At 46.1% G+C, this 22,397-nt stretch overlaps 1 protein-coding gene across 2 annotated transcripts in view; it reads right to left on the bottom strand.

Moving 5' to 3' along the window:
- Positions 1 to 22,397, bottom strand: part of KLHL25 (kelch like family member 25) — a 55,849-nt gene that overhangs the window by 17,844 nt on the left and 15,608 nt on the right. The window contains exon 2 of one of the 2 annotated variants that reach the window (XM_027083125.1): positions 272 to 546. The exons of the other annotated variant lie outside the window; for it this stretch is intronic. Within the exon in view, the coding sequence (XP_026938926.1) occupies positions 272 to 395 (124 nt within the window). The 5' untranslated portion in view covers positions 396 to 546. The remainder of the gene's footprint in view (positions 1 to 271; positions 547 to 22,397) is intronic. 2 annotated transcript variants of the gene reach the window in all.

Below are 22,397 nucleotides of genomic sequence, written 5' to 3'. Positions count from 1 at the left end.
ACTTTTGAAAGCCATTCCCAAGGAGCCACAGACCCCAAGCAGAGCCTTACACCCCCCTCTGCTCCCAGCGCACCCTGTCCTGAGCTGGGCTCCAAGCAGCCCTGGCCACACCCCTCACACCCCTTGCCCTTGGAAAGTTCCCCAAGAACTGCTGTCACAGCCCAAGCGCTCAGCATAGACATATTCTGCAAATCCAGGGCTCTCCAGAGGCCTCCGGACCCAGCTGCGATAAGCAAGGTGTGGAGATGAGGCCAGCTGGCCTGTGGCTCACCCTCTGGACACCTGCTCGATTCCGAGGTCCCAAGGGGAGGCCAAGACAAGGTCCTGGGTGACAGCGGGACGCTAAAGCAATCCAGATTTGCCTCAACCAAAGCAGCAGGAAAACCTGTAGCCATCGGAGCCTCCCTGGTCCCGACAGGCGACTCCAGGCTCCCGGGCCACAGTGAACGCTCCACCTGCCCCCTTGTCTGGCGTCCTCTGCCGGGCCCGGGACTTGGGGCTCAGAGTGTGGGTCCCCAGAGCAGACAGACACAGGCTCGTCGCCAGCTGGAACGTGGGGATTCCAAAGCACTTGAATTAAAGTCTGGCCGATGGCATGACCCAAGACCCCACTGTGGTACTATGGGAAAGAGGCTCAGGCGGCAGGCAAAGATCCTAGGCCTCAAGAGAAAGGGGCCAAAAAGTAAAATGCATTCAGCATCCTGACCCCAGAAGCCTGGGCTTCCTCCTTCCCACTGGTAAGGAGGCCAGAAAAACCCCCTTCTGTTTCATTTTTATTTTCAGAAGTGTAAACTCCCCCCACTCCCCACTCCAAGTCAATTTTGTACTTAAGTAATAATCTGGTAAAGGAAGGCTGCGATCTCATGCGTCACTGGATTGTAAATTATTGTCCAAGTGCACTGCTCTCTCCCTTGCTCACTCCTCTCCTGGCAAAGAGCCAGGGAAGCCACCGAGTGACGTGATCAGAGCTGCCCGGGCAAGGCCCCTGCTCCCGGGCTGGGGCAGGGAAGACACAGGGGCTGGGCCTGGCCTTGCTGCTCTGGCCCCCGAGCTCCAGGCGGACTGCGGGCCGATGACCCGTCAGTGTCCCTCAGTGCAAACCTGCCACCGCGGAGCACTGAGCTCCAGGTTAGAGGTTCGCCTGAGGGGGTCCGTGTGCAGCCCACAGGGGCAGGAGAGTGCTGCACCCGACGTCCAGGCTGTACACGGTGGTCCCCACTCTACCACCTGCCCTAGGGCACCTCTCCCCTCCTCTGCAACTTAGTTTTCTCTATTGTGAGACGAAGTCCCTGCTCTGCTCAGGCCTCTGAGAGTCCCTCACTCGTTGGCAATTGTTTACAGAGCTTGACCCCCGAGCCTGGCCCTGGAGCCAGGCACTGCAGAGATGAGAGACTGCGCTGACCTGGCCATAGAGGCCTCCTGAGAAGCGCCCCCCGCCCCCCGGTCTGAATTGCCCAACCTGAATTCCAGCCTTGCAGCACAGCTCCCCAAATCTCACGTGACAGCTAAATCCTCATTCTGGCTTCTGCCTCCTTGATCACCGGGCACTTTCCCAAATGTGGCCATCCACCTGGTGACTGTCCATCTGGCTCCCGTGTGTCTGGGCTGTTGGAGGGACGTGGCCTGTGATCTGTGTGCCACCTGGGGGACTGGCTCCGAGGTCTCCAGTTCAGGGCCCTGATGCTGAGGCTTGACCTCGGTTCCTGCTGTTCCACAGGCCCCACCTGCTCTGGGCCCCTGAGCACCTCACTGCCCTCGCCCTGTGCCCCACCCCAGCCAGGAAACCAGGCTGCTTCTGAGCTCCACGTGGACGTAGCCTTGAATGCTGGGGCTTGCACACCCATGCATGGTGCCCAGCTCCTCCTGGACTCACTTTACAGACAGCCCCGGGTTGGAATGCCAGCTCTCTGCCATGCAAACAGGACGTCACTAGTAGCTGCTCCTGGGGGGCAGTAGGCTCAGAGGCTGCCCACAGGGCCTGGCCCTGGGGCTAGCCAGAGAGTGGACGGCCCTGCTTTCCTCCCACAGTCACATGTGGACACACACTCTCAGCCCGTCAGGCGAAGGCCCTCTTGGGTTTTCTGGCCCCGCGTGGCACGCTTCCCTCCCTTGCGGGCCCAGGTCCATGCTGAAGCAGCTGGCACTGAGGCTGTGGGAATGGGCTGGGCCCCCCTCCACTCTGGGGGGCTGCTAACAGGGCCGCCCTAGGAGGGATTCAGGGGGAGACTCCCTTTGGAGGGCGTTAAGGGCAGGACGAAGCAGGACTCAAAGACTGAGAAGGTGCCAAAAAGCAGGGCAAACCCCAACAGAGCAGCCACGTTTGCCCTGAGAATGAGGTCAAGTTAAGTGGGCAGCCCGGGGCCCCCGAGCTGACTCTGTCTCGCTCAGCACCAGGATGCCTGCCCGCTGACGCCAACTCCCGCCCCGGCCGAGGGCCCGCGACGCACGGACACACCCAAGCGGGTTCCCACCCCCAGACGGCTGCCGGCCCAGGCTCCTCTGAGCAGAGCCGAGAGCAGCAGCACCTGCCAGGAGGGCCGCCTCCCCGTCTGTCCCGCCTCCTCCCAGGAGGCGCCCAGACCTGAGCCAGTCTTCCAGGGACAGCCCCGAAGCACCAGGATTCTGGGGGGGTTGGAGAATCTCACTGGCCCCAGTTAACAGACAAGGAGGCAGAGGCCCAGACACAGGGAGGGGGCTGCAGAGACTGTGAATCGAGTCTCCACCCAGGCCCACGGGTGCCCAGGGCTGCCCTTCAGCTCCAGGCCAGCAGTGTGGGAGGACAGGCCTGAAAGCCAGGGGCCCTGGACGCCGTGCCCCACCTCAGGCTACTCACCTCCACCAGAAATATACCCGGAAGCCGAAGCATTACCTCAGCCGTAACATGTCCAGCATTTCCCCCAAACCTGCTCCTCCCCCGATCTGGGAAATGCCACCAACACGCTCCTTGGTGCTCACATCCCATCATCCCAACAACCAGGCCACCACATGTCCTGTGGCCGCGCCTCCTACACAAGCCCTGGGCCTGACCCTCCCCCCAACCCGTCTCTCCCCTGGACTAACAGAAACGCCCCTCACCAGCCTCTGCTTCTGCTTGTGCCCCCCAGGGTCTGAATTCATCCAGACACCAGAACCTTTTAAACAGCATCACCTGGATCACACCACGCCCAGCTCAAAACTCTCCAGGGCTGTCCCAGCACCCTCAGTAAAATCCCAGGTCCCTACTGTGGCCTCCAGGTCTCCACTGGCTACCCCTGTGTCCTCACATCCTGCCACGTCCCAAAGAGCTGCCCCTCAGGCTGCGCCGGGCTTGTCACTGGCCTCAGGACCTTTTCACGTGCTGTTCTTCTGCCTGGAATGCGCCCCTGCCCACCCCATTTTTCCTGAGTGGCTCACTCTCGCGCCTCCTGAGAGCGGCCACCTTGTTGAGGTCACCCCCTCCCACACCTCCCCTACTTCTGCCTTCGCAGCACCCGTCACAACTTAGCATCATGCGCTTATCTGCCTCCTGCGTCTCTGGCCCCTGAAGGCAGGGACCGTGTGTGGTGCTGATGGGACCCGGCACAGAGTGACCACTTGACTGGACTCAATGACGAAGCTAAGACGCATATGGTGCATAAAGCTCACCTCACTAACATCCGCTGCGGTGCTCGCCCAGCTGCCCTTCTCCAGGCCCAGAGGAGATGCAGGCTGAGACGGCGGTGGATGCTGCCGAGGTAGGTGTGACCATGGGCGGGCGTGGCGGACACGCAAGCCAGCACGGCCCCCTCCTGCTTGCCCCAACATCCAGCTGTTCTCAGGAACCACCCTCCTCCACTCCAGGCTGTTTAGACACGGGATCCAAGGCAGGGCACTGGGCTGGCCAAAGTGGTGCATCCCTGGGCTCCAGCATCCTCCCAGCCATTGTGACGGGCCCACACCCAGGATGGGCCCAGGAGACTCTGACAGGCCCCACACCCAGGATGGGCCCAGGAGACTCTGACGGGCCCCACACCCAGGATGGGCCCAGGAGACTCTGATGGGCCCCACACCCAGGATGCGTCCAGGAGACTCTGATGGGCCCCACACCCAGGATGGGCCCAGGAGACTCTAGTCTACGATGTTTACTCAGCTGCAGGGGGTGAGGCCAGCTCTGTTCCTGGGGCTGCTGACAGACTGAACCGAGGCTGGGAGCGGAAGTGCTGCCCGAGGTGGGAGCTGCACAGAGGAGGAGAGCGGGGCCCTCATGCCTGCTGACCCGAGCCAGTCCGCCCCCTTCCTTTCTGTCACTTGCCACCAGGAGTCCCAACTAGTAAAAGGATCACTGGGACGTCAGTTCCTGAATCAGGGATCAGGACTGCTGGCCTTAGTAAGGGTTCTTAGCTATGCGAGTCCTGCCACCCTTTCCACCTCCAGGGGAGGCCACCCTAGACACCAAGAACGGGTTTCATGAGGTGATTTCCAGTGTTCAGTACCAGTTACACACCCAGCCCTATGCAGGGGCTGGGGGATCCAAAGAGATTATATAAGACAAAAGGTTCCCAGTGGCAGGAAGGGTGAGCACCAAAAGTGTGTGTGCAGTCAGGTCTGTCCAGACTCTTGGAAGCCTGTCTCCATGGCCCCCTGCCTTTGGGGGCCCCCCAAAATCAGACACTCTCAAGCTGTACGTATCTCAGGACTATTTTGATGACCTAAGCGTCATCCCAGGTTTTGATGGATTTAAGGCACATAAATTAACTGCATGACACTGCCACGCTCCTGACGAGCAATTTATTATCCTGCCAAGAGGTACTGATCCACCTCCGACAATAGCTCCGCTTCCCCGACGGCAGTCCTTACCTACAGGAAAGAGGTTAAAACGCACCAGATAGAAGGGGTGGGATCAAGATGGCAGAGGAACAGGCTGGGGAGCTCACCTGCTCCCACAAAAACATTAAAAATACACCTACAAGTGGAACAACGCGCACAGAACACCTACTGAATGCCGGCAGAAGGCCTCAGACTTCCGAAAGGGCAAGGAAACCTCCATGTAACTGCATAGGACGAAAGGAAAAAGAAAAAGAAAAAAATCAGGATGGGGCTTGCGCCCCAAGGCGGGAGCTGTGAAGGAGGAAAGATTTCCGCACCTTGAGAAGTCTCCTCACTGGCAGGGAGATGAGCCTGGACGGAGGGGGAGCTTCAGAGCCTCGGAGGAGAGTGCAGCAACTGGTCTGCGGAAGGCAAAACGGAGAGTAACCTGCAGAGAGGGTCGGCACCGCCACCCTGCGCTCCCCAGCCTGAGACTCTCATCTTTCGGTGCAGGTGGGGGCTGGGTGCTAAAGCTCAGGCTTCAGAGGTCAGACCCAGGGAGAGGACCGGGGATGGCTGCATGGAGACAGCCTGAAGAGGCTGGAGTGTGGACACTGAGGGGGGTACTTGGAAGAAGCCTGGGCCTGCCAGAGAGGCAAGGTGCTATTATGGGGAGGGGGCATGAGGAGAGGAGTTGGACCACCAAAAGAGCTGCTTTCCCTGTGAGCGCTCCCAGGCAACAGGACACCGCCTACCGGAGTTCCAGGGGTGGGCGTGAGTCGCTGCTATGAGACACACAAGTGGGTGCCAAGCGCTGCCCCCAGTCTCCCAGGAATACACGGAGAGCAGCTACTACTACGAGACCTGCGGACAGGCACCAAGCACTGCCCCCGCCATCCCGGGAGCGCACAAGGGCCACGGCACCTGCACACCCCATATCAAGGGGATAACGGCCAGCACACGCTGGAGAAAGAGACAACAAGCATCCAAACTAAAGGAAGCCCCTCTCTTCTGGAAAACATGGTGGAGTAGAAGGACCTGAGCCTACCTCCTCTCACGAAAACACCAAAATCACAACTAACGGCTGAATAGCCATCAACAAAAAAGACAGGGACCCACCAAAAAAAAAAGATATTTTAGATTCAAAGACAAAGAAGGAGCCACAACAAGATGGTAGGAGGGAGGCTTCCACGACATAATCAAATCACATACCCACCACGTGGGTGACCCACATATTGGAAAATAATTATATCATAGAGGCTCTCCCACAGGAGTGAGAGTCCTGAGCCCCATGTCAGGTTCCCCAGCCTGAGGATCTGACATCAGGAGGAGGAACCCCCAGAGCATTTGGCTTTGCAAGCCAGTGGGGCTTGAGTGCAGGAGCTCCACAGGACTGGGGCAAACAGGGTCCACTCTTAGAGGGCGCACACAAGATTTCACGTACACTGGGACCCAGCCCAAAGCAGTAACTCCACAGAAGCCCAGGCTCAACCTACCTATGAGTCTTGGAGGGTGTCCTGGGGAGGCAGGGGGAGGCTGTGGCTGACTGACGAGGGAGCAAGGACACTGGTGGCAGAGGCCCCAGAGAATACTGATCAGCATTACCTCTCCTGGAGGTCACTCTTTTGGCATCAAGACCTGGCCCTACCAAACAGCCTGCAGGCTCCAGTGCTGGAATGCCTCAGGCCAAACAAACAGCAGGATAGGAACAGCCCCACCCATCAGCAGACAGGCTGCCTAAAGCCGTACGGAGCTCACAGCCACCTCTAACCACACCACTTGACACAGCCCTGCCGACTACAGGGACAAGACCCAGCTGAACCCACCAGTGGGCAGGCACCAGTCCCTCCCACCAGGAAGCCTGCACAAACACCAGGACCAACTTCACCCACCAAGGGGAAGACACCAAAAGCAAGAGGAGCTATGATCCTGCAGCCAGCAGAAAGGAAACCACAAACACAGAAAGTCAGACAAAATGAGATGGTAGATAAATACGTTCCAGACGAAGGAAGAAGACAAAAACCCACAAGAACAACTAAATGAAGTGGAGATAGGTAACCTACCCGAAAGAGAATTTAGAGTAATGATAGTAAGGATGATCCAAGATCTTAGAAAAAGAATGGAGGCACGGATTGAGACGATACAAGAGATGATTAACAAAAAGCTAGAAGACTTAAAGAACAAACAAACAGAGATGAACAATACAATAACTGGAATGAAAAATACACTAGAGGAATCACTAGCAGAATAACTGAGGCAGAAGAATGAATAGCTGACTGAAAGACAGAGTGGTGGAAATCACAGCTGTGGAACAGAATAAAGAAAAAAAATGAAAAGAAATAAGGTCAGTCTCAGAGAGCTCTGGAACACTATTAAACACACAAACATTTGCATTAAGGAGTCCCAGAAGGAAAAGAGAGAAAGAACGTGAGAAAATATTTGAAGAGATAATAGCTGAAAACTTCCCTAACATGAGAAAGGAAACACTCAAATCCAGGAAGCACAGAGTCCCATACAAGATAAACCCAATGAGGAACATGATGAGACTCATATTAATCAAACCGACAAAAATGAAAGACAAAGGAAGAATATTAAAAGCCATGAGGGAAAAGAAACAAGTAACATACAAGGTAATCCCCATAAGGTTTTCAGTTGATTTTTCAGCAGAAATTCTGCAAGCCTGAAAGGAGTGGCACCATATATTTAAACTGATGAAAGGGAAAAATCTACAACCAAGAATACTCTATCCAGCAAGGCTCTCATTCATATTTGATGGAGAAATCAAAAGCTTCACAGACAACCAAAAGCTAAGAGAGCTCAGCACCACCAAACCAGCTTTAAAACAAATCCTAAAGAAACTTCTCTAAGTGGAAAATAAATGGCCACAACTACAATAGAATCAAGAAAATTGTGAATGGGAAAGCTCACCAATAAAGGCAAACATAAAGTAAACATCTACACACAAATATAACATCAAAGCCAGCAATTGTGAGAAAATAAGAATACAAATGCAGGATACTGGAAATGCATTGGAAATTAAGAGACCAGCAATTTAAAACAATCTGGTATACATATAGACTGCTATAACAAAACCTCATGGGAACCACAAACCAAAAATCTACAATAGAAACACACACAAAAAAGAAAAAGCAATCCAAATACAACACTAAAGATAGACATCACATCATAAAAGAACAAAAGAGGAAGGGAAGAAAAAAGACCTTCAAAAACAAACCCAAAACAATTAACAAAATGGCAATAAGAACATACATATTGATAATTACCTTAAATGTAAATGGATTAAATGCTCCAACCAAAAGACATAGACTGGCTGAATGGATACAAAAACAATATCCATATTTCTGCTGTCTACAAGAGACACACTTCAGATCTAGGGACATGTACAAACAAAGTGAGGGGATGGAAAAAGGTATTCCATGCAAGTAGAAATCAGAAGAAAGCTGGAGTAGCAATACTCATATCAGACAAAATAGAGTTTAAAATAAAGACTGTTACAAGAGACAAGGAAGGTCACTACATAATGATCAAGGGATCAATCCAAGAAGAAGATATAACAATTGTAAATATATATGAACACAACACAGGAGCACCTCAATATATAAGGCAAATACTAACAGCCATAAAAAGAGAAACTGACAGTAACACAATAATAGTGGGAGACTTTAACACCCCACTTTCATCATTGGACAGATCATCCAGACAGAAAATCAATACGGAAACACAGGCCTTAAATGACACATTAGACCAGATGGACTTAACTGATATTTATAGAACACTGCATCCAAAAGCAACAGAATACACTTTCTTCTCAAGTGCACATGGTACATTCTCCAGGAGAGATCACATCTTGGGTCACAAATCAAGCCTTGGTAAATTTAAGAAAATCGAAATCATATCAAGCATCTTTTCTGACCACAACACTATGAGATTAGAAGTCAATTACAGGAAAAAAGAAAACTGTAAAAAACACAAACATGTGGAGGTTAAACAATATCTTACTAATCAATCAATGGATCACTGAAGAAATCAAAGAGGAAATCAAAAAATACCTAGAGACAAACGAAAATGAAAGCATGATGATCCAAAACCTATGGGATGCAGCTAACAGTTCTAAGAGGGAAGTTTATAGCAATAAAATCTTAACTTAGGAAACAAAAAAAATCTCAAATACACAACCTAAACTTACAGCCAAAGCAACTAGAGAAAGATGAAACAAAACCCAAAGTTGGAAAAAAAGAAATGATGAAGATCAGAGCAAAAATACACTTGATCTTAGCCAAAAGGCCAAGAAGTAATCGAGACCAGAAATAAATGAAATAGAGAAAAAAACAATAGAAAAGATCAATGAAACAAAAAGCGGATTCCTTTAAAAGATAAACAAAATTGATAAACCTTTAGCCAGACTCTTTGAGAAAAAAAGGGAGAGGGCTCAAATCAATAAAATTAGAAATGAAAAAGGAGAACTTACAATGGACACCACAGAAATACAAAAAGATCATGAGACTACTACAAACAACCACATGCTACTAAAATGGACAACCTAGAAGAAATGGACAAATTCTTAGAAAGGTACAATCTTCAAAAACTGAACCAGAAATAGAAAATATGAACAGACCACAAGTAATGAAATTGGAACAGTGATTTTAACACTACCAACAAACAAAAGTCCAGGACCAGACGGCTTCACAGGTGAATTCTATCAAACATTTAGAGAAGAGCTAACACCCATCCTTCCCAAACTCTTCCAAAAAATTGCAGAGGAAGGAACACTCCCAAACTCATTCTACAAGGCCACCCATCACCCTGATATCAAAACCAGACAGAGATACTACAAAAAAAGAAAATTACAGACCAATATCACTGATGAATATAGACGCAAAAATCCTCAACAAAATACTAGCAAACAGAATCCAACAGCACATTAAAAGGATCATACACCATGATCAAATGGGATTTATCCCTGGGATGCAAGGATTCTTCGATATCCACAAATCAATCAGTATGATATACCACATTAACAAACTGAAGAATAAAAACCATGTGATCATCTCAATAGATGCAGAAAAAGCTTTTGACAAAATTTAACACCCATTTATGATAAAAAGTCTCCAGAAAGTGGGCACAGAGGGAACTTACCTCAACATAATAAAGGCCATATACGGCAAACCTACAGCTAACATCATTCTCAATAGTGAAAAGATGAAAGCATTCCCTCTAAGATCAGGAACTAGACAAGATGTCCACTCTCACCACTTTTATTCAATGTAGTTTTGGAAGTCCTAACCACAGCAATCAGAGAAGAAAAAGAAAAGGAATCCAAAGTGGAAAAGAAGAAATAAAACTGTCACTGTTTGCAGATGACATGATACTATACATAGAAAATCCTAAAGATGCTATGAGAAAACTACTAGAGCTTATCAATGAATTCGGTAAAGTTGCAGGATAGAAAATTAATACAGGACTTCCCTGGTGGTGCAGTGGGTGAGAATCCACCTGCCAATGCAGGGAACATGAGTTCGATCCCTGGTCCAGGAAAATCCCACATGCCGTGGAGGAACTAAGTCCGTGGGCCACAACTACTGAGCCTGCACTCTACAGCCTGCGAGCCACAACTACTGAGCCCTCGTGCCACAATTACTGAAGCCCACGCGCCTACAGCCCATGCTCCACAACAAGAGAAGCCATCACAATGAGAAGCACGTGCACTGCAACGAAGAGTAGCCCCCACTCGCCACAACTAGAGAAAGCCCACGTGCAGCAACAAAGACCCAATAATAAATAAATAAATTTATTTTAAAAAAGAAAGAAAATTAATACACAGAAATCTGTTGCATTTCTATATGCTAACAACAAAAGATCCAAAAAGAGAAATTAAGGAAACAATCCCATTTACCATCACATCAAAAAGAATAAAACACCTAGGAATAAATCTACCTAAGGAAACAAGAGACCTGCCTGTACTCTGAAAACAATAAGACACTAATGAAAGAAATCGAAGATGACACAAACACATGGAAAGATACACCATGTTCTTGCATTGGAAGAATCAATATTGTCAAAATGACTATACTACCCAAGGCAATCTATAGATTCAACACAATCCCTATCAAATTACCAATGGCACTTTTCACAGAACTAGAACACAAATTTTTTAAATTTGTATGGAGACACAAAAGACCCCCAATAGCCAAAGCAATCCTGAGAAAGAAAAATGGAACTGGAGGAATCAGGCTCCCAGACTTCAGACTACTACAAAGCTACAGTCATCAAAACAGTATGGTACTGGCACAAAAACAGAAATATAGCTCACTGGAACAGGATACAAAGTCCAGAAATAAACCCATGCACCTATGGTCAACTAATCTATGACCAAGGAGGCAAGAATATACAATGGAGAGAAGACAGCCTCTTCAATAAGCGATGCTGGGAACACCGGACAGCTACGTGTAAAAGAATGAAATTAGAACATTCTCTAATACCATACACAAAAATAAATTCAAAATGGATCAAAGACCTAAATGTAAGGCTGGACACTATAAAACTCTTAGAGGAAAACAAAGGCAGAACACTCTTTGACATAAATCACAGCAATACTTTTTGGATCCACCTCCTACTGAAAATAAAAAAATAAAAAAATAAATGGGATCTAATTAAACGTAAAAGCTTCTGCACAGCAAAGGACACCATAAACAAAATGAAAAGACAGGGGACGAGGGGAAGATGGCAGAGGAGTGAGACGCGGAGATCACCTTCCTCCCCACAGATACACCACAAATACACCTACATGTGGAACAACTCCTACAGAACACCTACTGAACGCTGGCAGAAGATCTCAGACCTCCCAAAAGGCAAGAAACTCCCCACGTACCTGGGTAGGGCAAAAGAAAAAAGAATAAACAGAGACAAAAGGATACGGACGGGACCTGCACCAGTGGGAGGGAGCTGTGAAGGAGGAAAGGTTTCCACACACTAGGAAGCCCCTTCGCGGGCGGAGACTGCGGGTGGCAGAGGGGGAAGCTTCGGAGCTGCGGGGGAGAGCACAGCAACAGGGGTGCGGAGGGCAAAGCAGAGAGATTCCGCACAGAGGATCGGTGCCAACCAGCACTCACCAGCCCGAGAGGCTTGTCTGCTCACCCGCCGGGGCGGGCGGGACTGGGAGTTGAGGCTCGGGCTTAGGTCGGAGCGCTGGGAGAGGACTGGGTTTGGCGGCGTGAACACAGCCTGCAGAGGGTTAGTGCACCACGTTTAGCCGGGAGGGAGTCCAGGGAAAAGTGTGGACCTGCCGAAGAGGCAAGAGACTTTTTCTTCCCTCTTTGGTTCCTGGTGCGTGAGGAGAGGGGGTAAAGAGCTCTGCTTAAAGGAGCTCCGGCTAAAAGCGCGGACCCCAGAGACGGGCATGAGACACTAAGTCTGCTGCTGTCGCCACCAAGAAGCCTGTGTGTGAGCACAGATCACTATCCATACCCCCCTTCCGGGGAGCCTGTGCAGCCCGCCACTGCCAGGGTCCCGGGATCCAGGGACAACTTCCCCGGGAGAACGCACGACGTGCCTCAGGCTGGTGCAGCGTCATGCCGGCCTCTGCCGCCGGAGGCTCGCCCACAGTCCGTGCCCCTCCCTCCCCCGGCCTAAGTGAACCAGACTCCCCGAAGCAGCTGCTCCTTTAACCCCGTCCTATCTGACCGAAGAACAGATGCCCTCCGGCAACCTACACCCAGAAGCGGGGCCAAATCCAAAGCTGAACCCTGGGAGCTGTGCAAACAAAGAAGAGAAAGGGAAATCTCTCCCAGTAGCCTCAGAAGCAGCGGATTAAAGCTCCACATCAACTTGATGTACACTGCATCTGTGGAATACATGAATAGACAACGAATCATCCCAAATTGAGGAGGTGGACTTTGAGAGCAAGATTTATGATTTTTTCCCATTTTCCTATTTTTGTGAGTGTGTATGTGGTATGCTTATGTGTGAGATTTTGTCTGTATAGCTTTGCTTCCGCCATTTGTCCTAGGGTTCTATCCATCCGTTTTGTTTCTTAATAATTATTTTTTATTTTAATAACTTTATTATATTTTATTTTATGTTACGTTATCATCTTTCTTTTTTGCTTCCTCCCTCCCTCCCTCCCTCCTTCCCTCCCTCCTCTCTTTCTTTCTTCTAATTCTTTCTTTCTACTTTTTCTCCCTTTTATTCTGAACCGTGTGGATGAAAGTCTCTTGGTGCAGCAGCCAGGAGTCAGTGCAGTGCCTCTGAGGTGGGAGAGCCAACTTCAGGACACTGGTCCACAAGAGACCTCCCAGCTCCACGTAATATCAAACAGCAAAAATCTCCCAGAGATCTCCATCCCAACACCAACACCCAGCTTCACTCAACGACCAGCAAGCTATAGTGCTGGACACCCTATGCCAAACAACTAGAAAAACAGGAACACAACCCCACCCCATTAGCAGAGAGGCTGCCTAAAATAATAATAAGTCCACAGACACCGCAAAACACACCACCAGACATGGACCTGCCCACCAGAAAGACAAGATCCAGACTCATCCACCAGAACAAAGGCACTAGTCTACTCCACCAGGAAGCCTACACAATCCACTGAACCAACCTTAGCCACTGGGGGCAGACACCAAAGACAACAGGAACTACGAACCTGCAGCCTGCAAAAAGGAGACCCCAAATACAGTAAGAAGACAGAAAAACACACAGCAGATGAAGGAGTAAGACAAAATCCCAACAGACCTAACAAATGAAGAGGAAATAGGCAGTCTACCTGAAAAAGAATTCAGAATAATGATAGTAAAGATGATCCAAAATCTTGGAAACAGAATAGAGAAAATGCAAGAAACATTTAACAAGGACCTAGAAGAACTAAAGAAGAAACAAACAATGATGAACAACACCATAAATGAAACTAAAAATACTCTAGATGGGATCAATAGCAGAATAACTGAGGCAGAAGAACGCATAAGTGACCTGGAAGATGAAATAGTGGAAATAACTACTAGAGAGCAGAATAAAAAAAAAAGAATGAAAAGAACTGAGGACAGTCTCAGAGACCTCTGGGACAACATTAAACACACCAACATTCGAATTATAGGGGTTCCAGAAGAAGAAGAGAAAAAGAAAGGGACTGAGAAAATATTTGAAGAGATTATAGTTGAAAACTTCGCTAATATGGGAAAGGAAAGAGTTAATCAAGTCCAGGAAGCACAGAGAGTCCCATACAGGATAAATCCAAGGAGAAATACGCCAAGAAACATACTAATCAAACTGTCAAAAATTAAATACAAAGAAAACATATTAAAAGCAGCAAGGGAAAAACAACAAATAACACATAAGGGAATCCCCATAAGGTTAACAGCTGATCTTTCAGCAGACATTCTGCAAGCCAGAAGGGACTTGCAGAACATATTTAAAGTGATGAAGGAGGAAAACATGCAACCAAGATTACTCTACCCAGCAAGGATCTCATTCAGATTTGATGGAGAAATTAAAACCTTTACAGACAAGCAAAAGCTGAGAGACTTCAGCACCACCAAGCCACCTTTACAACAAATGCTAAAGGAACTTCTCTAGGCAAGAAACACAAGAGAAGGAAAAGACCTACAATAACGAACCCAAAACAATTAAGAAAATGGGAATAGGAACATACATATCGATAATTACCTTAAATGTAAATGGACTAAATGCTCCCACCAAAAGACACAGATTGGCTGAATGGATACAAAACCAAGACCCATATATATGCTATCTACAAGAGACCCACTTCAAACCTAGAGACACATACAGACTGAAAGTAAGGGGATGGAAAAAGATATTTTCTGCAAATGGAACCAAAAGAAAGCTGGAGTAGCAATTCTCATATCAGACAAAATAGACTTTAAAATAAAAACTATTAGAAGAGACAAAGATGGACACTACATAATGATCAAGGGATCAATCCAAGAAGAAGACATAACAATTATAAATATTTATGCACCCAACATTGGAGCACCTCAATACATAAGGCAAATACTAACAGCCATAAAAGGGGAAATCGACAGTAACACATTCATAGTAGGGGACTTTAAAACCCCACTTTCACCAATGGACAGATCGTCCAAAATGAAAATAAGTAAGGAAACACAAGCTTTAAATGATACATTAAACAAGATGGACTTAATTGATATTTATAGGACATTCCATCCAAAAACAACAGAATACACATTTTTCTCAACTGCTCATGGAACATTGTCCAGGATAGATCATATCTTGGGTCACAAATCAAGCCTTGGTAAATTTAAGAAAACTGAAATTGTATCAAGTATCTTTTCTGACCACAATGCTATGAGACTAGATATCAATTACAGGAAAAGATCTGTAAAAACTACAAACACATGGAGGCTAAACAATACACTACTTAATAACGAAGTGATCACTGAAGAAATCAAAGAGGAAATTAAAAAATACCTAGAAACAAATGACAATGGAGACACGACGACCCAAAACCTATGGGATGCAGCAAAAGCAGTTCTAAGAGGGAAGTTTATAGCAATACAATCCTACCTTAAGAAACAGGAAACATCTTGAATAAACAACCTAACCTTGCACCTAAAGCAGTTAGAGAAAGAAGAACAAAAAACCCCAAAGTTAGCAGAGGGAAAGAAATCATAAAAATCAGATCAGAAATAAATGAAAAAGAAATGAAGGAAATGATAGCAAAGATCAATAAAACTAAAAGCTGGTTCTTTGAGAAGATAAACAAAATTGATGAACTATTAGCCAGACTCCTGAAGAAAAACAGGGAGAAGACTCAAATCAATAGAATTAGAAATGAAAACGGAGAAATAACAACTGACACTGCAGAAATACAAAAGATCATGAGAGATTACTACAAGCAACTCTATGCCAATCAAATGGACAACCTGGAAGAAACGGACAAATTCTTAGAAATGCACAACCTTCCAAGACTGAACCAGGAAGAAATAGAGAATATGAACAGACCAATCACAAGCACTGAAATTGAAACTGTGATTAAAAATCTTCCAACAAACAAAAGCCCAGGACCAGATGGCTTCACAGGCGAATTCCATCAAACATTTAGAGAAGAGCTAACACCTATCCTTCTCAAACTCTTCCAAAATATAGCAGAAAGAGGAACACTCCCAAACTCATTCTACAAGGCCACCATCACCTTGATACCAAAATTAGACAAGGATGTCACAAAGAAAGAAAACTACAGGCCAATATCACTGATGAACATAGATGCAAAAATCCTCAACAAAATACTAGCAAACAGAATCCAACAGCACATTAAAAGGATCATACACCATGATAAAGTGGAGTTTATTCCAGGAATGCAAGGATTCTTCAATATACGCAAATCAATCAATGTGATACACCATATTAACAAATTGAAGGAGAAAAACCATATGATCATCTCAATAGATGCACAGAAAGCTTTTGACAAAATTCAACACCCATTTATGATAAAAACCCTGCAGAAAGCAGGCATAGAGGGAACTTTCCTCAACATAATAAAGGCCATAGATGACAAACCCACAGCCAACATCGTCCTCAATGGTGAAAAACTGAAAGCATTTCCACTAAGATAAGGAAAAGACAAGGTTGCCCACTCTCACTACTCTTATTCAACATAGTTTTGGAAGTTTTAGCCACAGCAATCAGAGAAGAAAAGGAAATAAAAGGAATCCAAATCGGAAAAGAGGAAGTAAAGCTGTCACTGTTTGCAGATGACACGATACTATACATAGAGAATCCTAAAGATGCTACCAGAAAACTACTAGAGCTAATCAATGAATTTGGTAAAGTAGCAGGATACAAAATTAATGCACAGAAATCTCTGGCATTCTTATACACTATTGATGAAAAATCTGAAAGTGAAATAAAGATAACACTCCCATTTACCATTGCAACAAAAAGAATAAAATATCTAGGAATAAACCTACCTAAGGAGACAAAAGACCTGTATGCAGAAAATTATAAGACACTGATGGAAGAAATTAAAGATGATACAAATAGATGGAGAGATATACCATGTTCTTGGATTGGAAGAATCAACATTGTGAAAATGACTCTACTCCCCAAAGCAATCTACAGATTCAATGCAATCCCTATCAAACTGCCACTGGCATTTTTCACAGAACTAGAACAAAAAATTTCACAATTTGTATGGAAACACAAAAGACCCCAAATAGCCGAAGCAATCTTGAGAACAAAAAATGGAGCTGGAGGAATCAGGCTCCCTGACTTCATACTATACTACAAAGCTACAGTAATCAAGACAGTATGGTACTGGCACAAAAACAGAAAAATAGATCAATGGAACAGGATAGAAAGCCCAGAGATAAACCCAGGCACATATGATCACCTTATCTTTGATAAAGGAGTCAGAAATGTACAGCAGAGAAAGGACAGCCTCTTCAATAAGTGGTGCTGGGAACACTGGACAGGTACATGTAAAAGTATGAGATTAGATCACTCCCTAACACCATACACAAAAATAAGCTCAAAATGGATTAAACACCTAAATGTAAGGCCAGAAACTATCAAACTCTTAGTGGAAAACATAGGCAGAACACTCTATGATATAAATCACAGCAAGATCCTTTTTGACCCACCTCCTAGAGAAATGGAAATAAAAACAAAAATAAACAAATGGGACCTAATGAAACTTCAAGTCTTTTGCACAGCAAAGGAAACCATAAACAAGACCAAAAGACAACCCTCAGAATGGGAGAAAATATTTGCAAATGAAGCAACTGACAAAGGATTAATCTCCAAAATTTACAAGCAGCTCATGCAGCTCAATAACAAAAAAACAAACAACCCAATCCAAAAATGGGCAGAAGACCTAAATAGACATTTCTCCGAAGAAAATATACAGGCTGCCAACAAACACATGAAAGAATGCTCAACATCATTAATCATTAGAGAAATGCAAATCAAAACTACAATGAGATATCATCTCACACCAGTCAGAATGGCCATCATCAAAAAATCTAGAAACAATAAATGCTGGAGAGGGTGTGGAGAAAAGGGAACACTCTTGCACTGCTGGTGGGAATGTGAATTGGTACAGCCACTATGGAGAACAGTATGGAGGTTTCTTAAAAAACTACAAATAGAACTACCATTTGACCCAGCAATCCCACTACTGGGCATATACCCTGAGAAAACCATAATTCAAAAAGAGTCATGTACCAAAATGTTCATTGCAGCTCTATTTACAATAGCCCGGAAATGGAAACAACCTAAGTGTCCGTCATCGGATGAATGGATAAAGAAGATGTGGCACATATATACAATGGAATATTACTCAGCCATAAAAAGAAACAAAATTGAGCTATTTGTAAGGAGGTGGATACACCTAGAGACTGTCACACAGAGTAAAGTAAGTCAGAAAGAGAAAGACAAATACTGTATGCTAACACATATATATGGAATTTAAGAAAAAAAATGTCATGAAGAACTTAGGGGTAAGACAGGAATAAAGACACAGACCTACTAGAGAATGGACTTGAGGATATGGGGAGGGGGAAGGGGAAGCTGTGACAAAGTGAGAGAGAGGCATGGACATATATACACTACCAAATGTAAGGTAGATAGCTAGTGGGAAGTAGCCACATAGCACAGGGAGATCAGCTAGGTGCTTTATGACCACCTGGAGGGGTGGGATAGGGAGGGTGGGAGGGAGGGAGATGCAAGAGGGAAGAGATATGGGAACATATGTATATGTATAACTGATTCACTTTGTTATAAAGCAGAAACTAACACACCATTGTAAAGCAATTATATTCCAATAAAGATGTAAAAAGAAATAATAATGAATAAAATAAAATAAAATTACAAGCAAAAAATAAAATAGAATAAAAACGAAAAATAAAAATGAAAAGACAACCCACAGAATGGGAGAAAATACTTGCAAACGATGCAACTGACAGGGATTAATCTCCAAAATATACAAACAGCATATGCTGTTCTGTATCCAAAAAACAAACAACCCAATAAAAAAGATGGGCAGAAGATCTAAATAGACGTTTCTCCAAAGAAGACATATGGATGGCCAAAAAGCACATGGAAAGATGCCCAACATCGCTAATTATTAGAGAAATGCAAATCAAAACTGCAGTGATGTATTACCTCACACCAGTCAGGATGGCCATCCTCAAAATGTCTACAAACAATAAATGCTGGAGAGGGTGTGGAGAAAAGGGAACCCTCCTACATTTTAGTGGGAATGTAAATTGATACAGCCACTATGGAGAACAGTATGGAGGTTCCTTAAAAAATAAAAATAGAACTACCAAATGATCCTGCAATCCCACTATTGGGCATATATAAGGAGAAAACCATAATTCGAAAAGATACATGCACCCCAATGTTCACTGCAGCACTATTTACAACAGCCAAGATACAGAAGCAAACTAACTGTCCATCAACAGAGGAATAGATAAAGAAGATGTGGTACATACCTATAACGGAATATTACTCAGCCATAAAAAAGAAGGAAATAATGCCATTTGCAGCAACATGGATGGACCTAGTGATTATCATACTAAGTGAAGTCAGACAAAGACAAATATATGATATCACTTATATGTACAATCTTTAAAAAATGATACAAATGAACTTATTTACAAAACAGAAACAGACTTACAGATATCGAAAACAAACTCATGGTTATCAAAAGGGAAACGTTGGGGGGGGGGTAATGGTAAATTAGGAGCTTGGGATGAACATATACACACTACATATAAGACAAATAACCAACGAGGACCTACTGTACAGCACAGGGAAGTCTACTCAATATTCTGTGATAACCTATATAAGAAAAGAATCTGAAGAAGACTGAATATATGTGTACGTCTAATTGAATCGCTTTGCTATACACCTGAAACTAACACAACATTGTAAATCAACTATACTCCAATATAATATATATATAGTTTTAAAATTGCAAAAAGGGACTTCCCTGGTGGCACAGTGGTTAAGAATCTGCCTGCCAATGAAGGGGACATGGGTTCGAGCCCTGGTCCGGGAAGATGCCACATGCTGCAGAGTAACCAAGCCCATGCGCCACAAGTACTGAAGCCCACGCTCCTAGAGCCCGTGTTCCACAAGAGAAGTCACCGCAATGAGAAGCCCGCGCACTGCAACGAAGACCCAACATAGCCAAAAATAATTTATTTAAAAACATAATAATAAAATAAAATTGCAAAAAAAAAGCACCAAATAGCAAGGTGCCCAGCTCACCTTTCATCCTCCTTGGAAAGTTAGCCAAATACATAAGTAAACAAACTAGCCAAGGGGCAAGACCTTCAGAAGAAAACTTGCCAAGCTCTCTGAAGATTCCAGTGACTAAGATCTAAAGACCTCCACTCTCAGAGTAAAAGGCATCAGAGGCAATCAAAGCTGCATTTTGGGGGTCACTCTCTGGGAGGCCCAGCTCTGTCCTGCAGCGCTAACGCCCTCCCCCACTTCCACCCCCAGCCAGGAGTTAGCAATTTTCTAAATGAGTGTGTCAACTCCATCACTCTTTGTTGGTGGCCAGAGGGAGCCGGAAAATCCCAGGGCCCAGCTGAGGGGTTGCAGGTAATGTGGTTCTGACTCGCTCATCCACCAGAAGCTTCCCGAACAATTCCTACGTGCCAGGCAGGGAGACAGTGATGCACAGAGACAGAGTTCCTGCCCCCATGGACCTGCACTCTGTGGTTGGCGGTATGGAAGGGGGCAGACAGACCAGCGATAAGCAACCAAACCAGTGAACAGGACACTTTCCCTTCCTGGGAGTTCTATGAAGAAAATAAAATGGCAATGGGCCACAGAGGGACAAGACGACGGTGGGCTCATTTAGGTCCCTGTGAAGAGGGGACACGTGGGATGAAACTTAAGTGATGAGCGGAGCCCAGATGTGATGGCAGGGAAAGGAGGGTTCAGGCAGAGAAGCAGCAGGTGCAAAGGCTGGGTGGAAACCATCGGCCCTTCAGGGAAGAGAAAGGCCAGGGACAGGCAGGGGCGCTATCACACAGGGCCAGTGGCATGTGAACCCTGGGGCCAATCGTGTAAGTGAAGAATTTGCCTTGGACATTCCAGCTGCAGCAGGTGGACCCCAGCCCGCAGAGGGGAGGGGCAGCAAGAATTTTGAATCTGTATCTCCCAGGGGGTTCTGCCCCAGCTGCACTGACACACCTGTGACAAGGCAGCCCCGGGGAAACTCACAGCTCCTCAACGCCAGTGCACAGGAACAGGGCCCCTGAAGACAGCTCAGCCCTTACTGGTGACCCTGAGAAAGTTAATTCACCTCTCTGGGCTATTTTTCTCAATCATAAAGTGATGACGAAAACAGCTGCTACTTTATAGGTTTGTTTGAGACTTAAATGAGGCCGTGGATGACAAGCATATGGGACGGCCTGGCCCTCTCCTGCTTACTTGGTCAGCTGTTTTATTATTGTTGCTGTTGTCATTACCACCGTCACTGAATAAAGGACACAGCAGACATTACCCCAACCTCCACTTTGAATAAGGGGATTTTCACTGTCTACTCTAATCATTTTTAAGTTATTTGATTTTTTTTAAATGAGTATGTAAAACACTAAAGGAAAAACACTAAAGGTTTTCTTCAAGGCTGCTGGATCTGGGTTACTCCAGAACTGTGATAATGAAGGATTCCAACACTATCAGATATCAGGGCTATGCAGGGCGGCGTGCTGCAACAAGGTTCCCAGGAGCGGGGTTCCAAGAGGACGCCCCGTGATACTGCAGCTCAAATCCCCACCCTGCCCAAGTCTGGGGGACACACACACCTCGGGGAGCCCACGGGGTGCAGGGGCAGCCATCCGTCCAATTTTCAAGTGGAAAACAAACTAAGCACCGTATGAAGCAGACAAATCTAATTGTTAAGTGAAAGTAAAATCAGTATGACCACTGTAACTGAATCAGAGCCACAGATCATTCTAGATACAAGTGAATTATCAGACAATGGGTCCTTTTCCTAGATGCTTCTACCTTCCAATGGCCCTTTCTTTTAAAAAGAAAACAAAAAACAACTTCATATATATTTATTCAGAAGTCGTATTACCTGAATTTTTATTGAAAATCCAACAGGTTAAAACTGTTTATATTTTTTACTATGTATTTATTTATTTTGATCTTGTTTTTCAGCTTTTGATTTTGAAAGACTTCAAATCCGCAGTAAAGTCGCGGGAATTGGGTAACGCACGCCTCCTGCTCTCCCGTGGTTAGCCTGCTGGATGCTACTCCACCCTATCCCAGCCCCCAGCCTCACCCCATCCCTGCCTCACTGCAAGCCCGGGCCCTCCTGCAGGCGAATGTGCTGGCCATGCGGGTGGTGGTTCTAGAATGGAGTGAGGTTCAGGGAAGGGGTGACGGTGTCTGCTTCATCCCCTGCTTGGTAATAAATGGGGTTCTCTTCAGGCAGTGCCAGAATGTCCCACGAAGGGTGGAGCCCGCCCCTGAGCTCACCCCCTCTGGACAGAAGCCCAAGCCTTCCACACCCTCTGACAAGGCACAGTGTGAGACAGCCCAGTTCCCACCTGCTGTCCTGAGGGCATGAGCAACAGTGCAACTGTACCCTCTCAAAAGGGTCACGCACACTC

Source organism: Aethalodelphis obliquidens, unplaced genomic scaffold, assembly GCF_003676395.1.
Source record: "Aethalodelphis obliquidens isolate GAN/ISIS:26980383/991018 unplaced genomic scaffold, ASM367639v1 scaffold49, whole genome shotgun sequence".
Classification (NCBI taxonomy): Eukaryota; Metazoa; Chordata; class Mammalia; order Artiodactyla; family Delphinidae; genus Aethalodelphis; species Aethalodelphis obliquidens.
The sequence above is the reverse complement of the archived record's forward strand: the minus strand, read 5'-3'. Positions and strand labels throughout refer to the sequence as shown.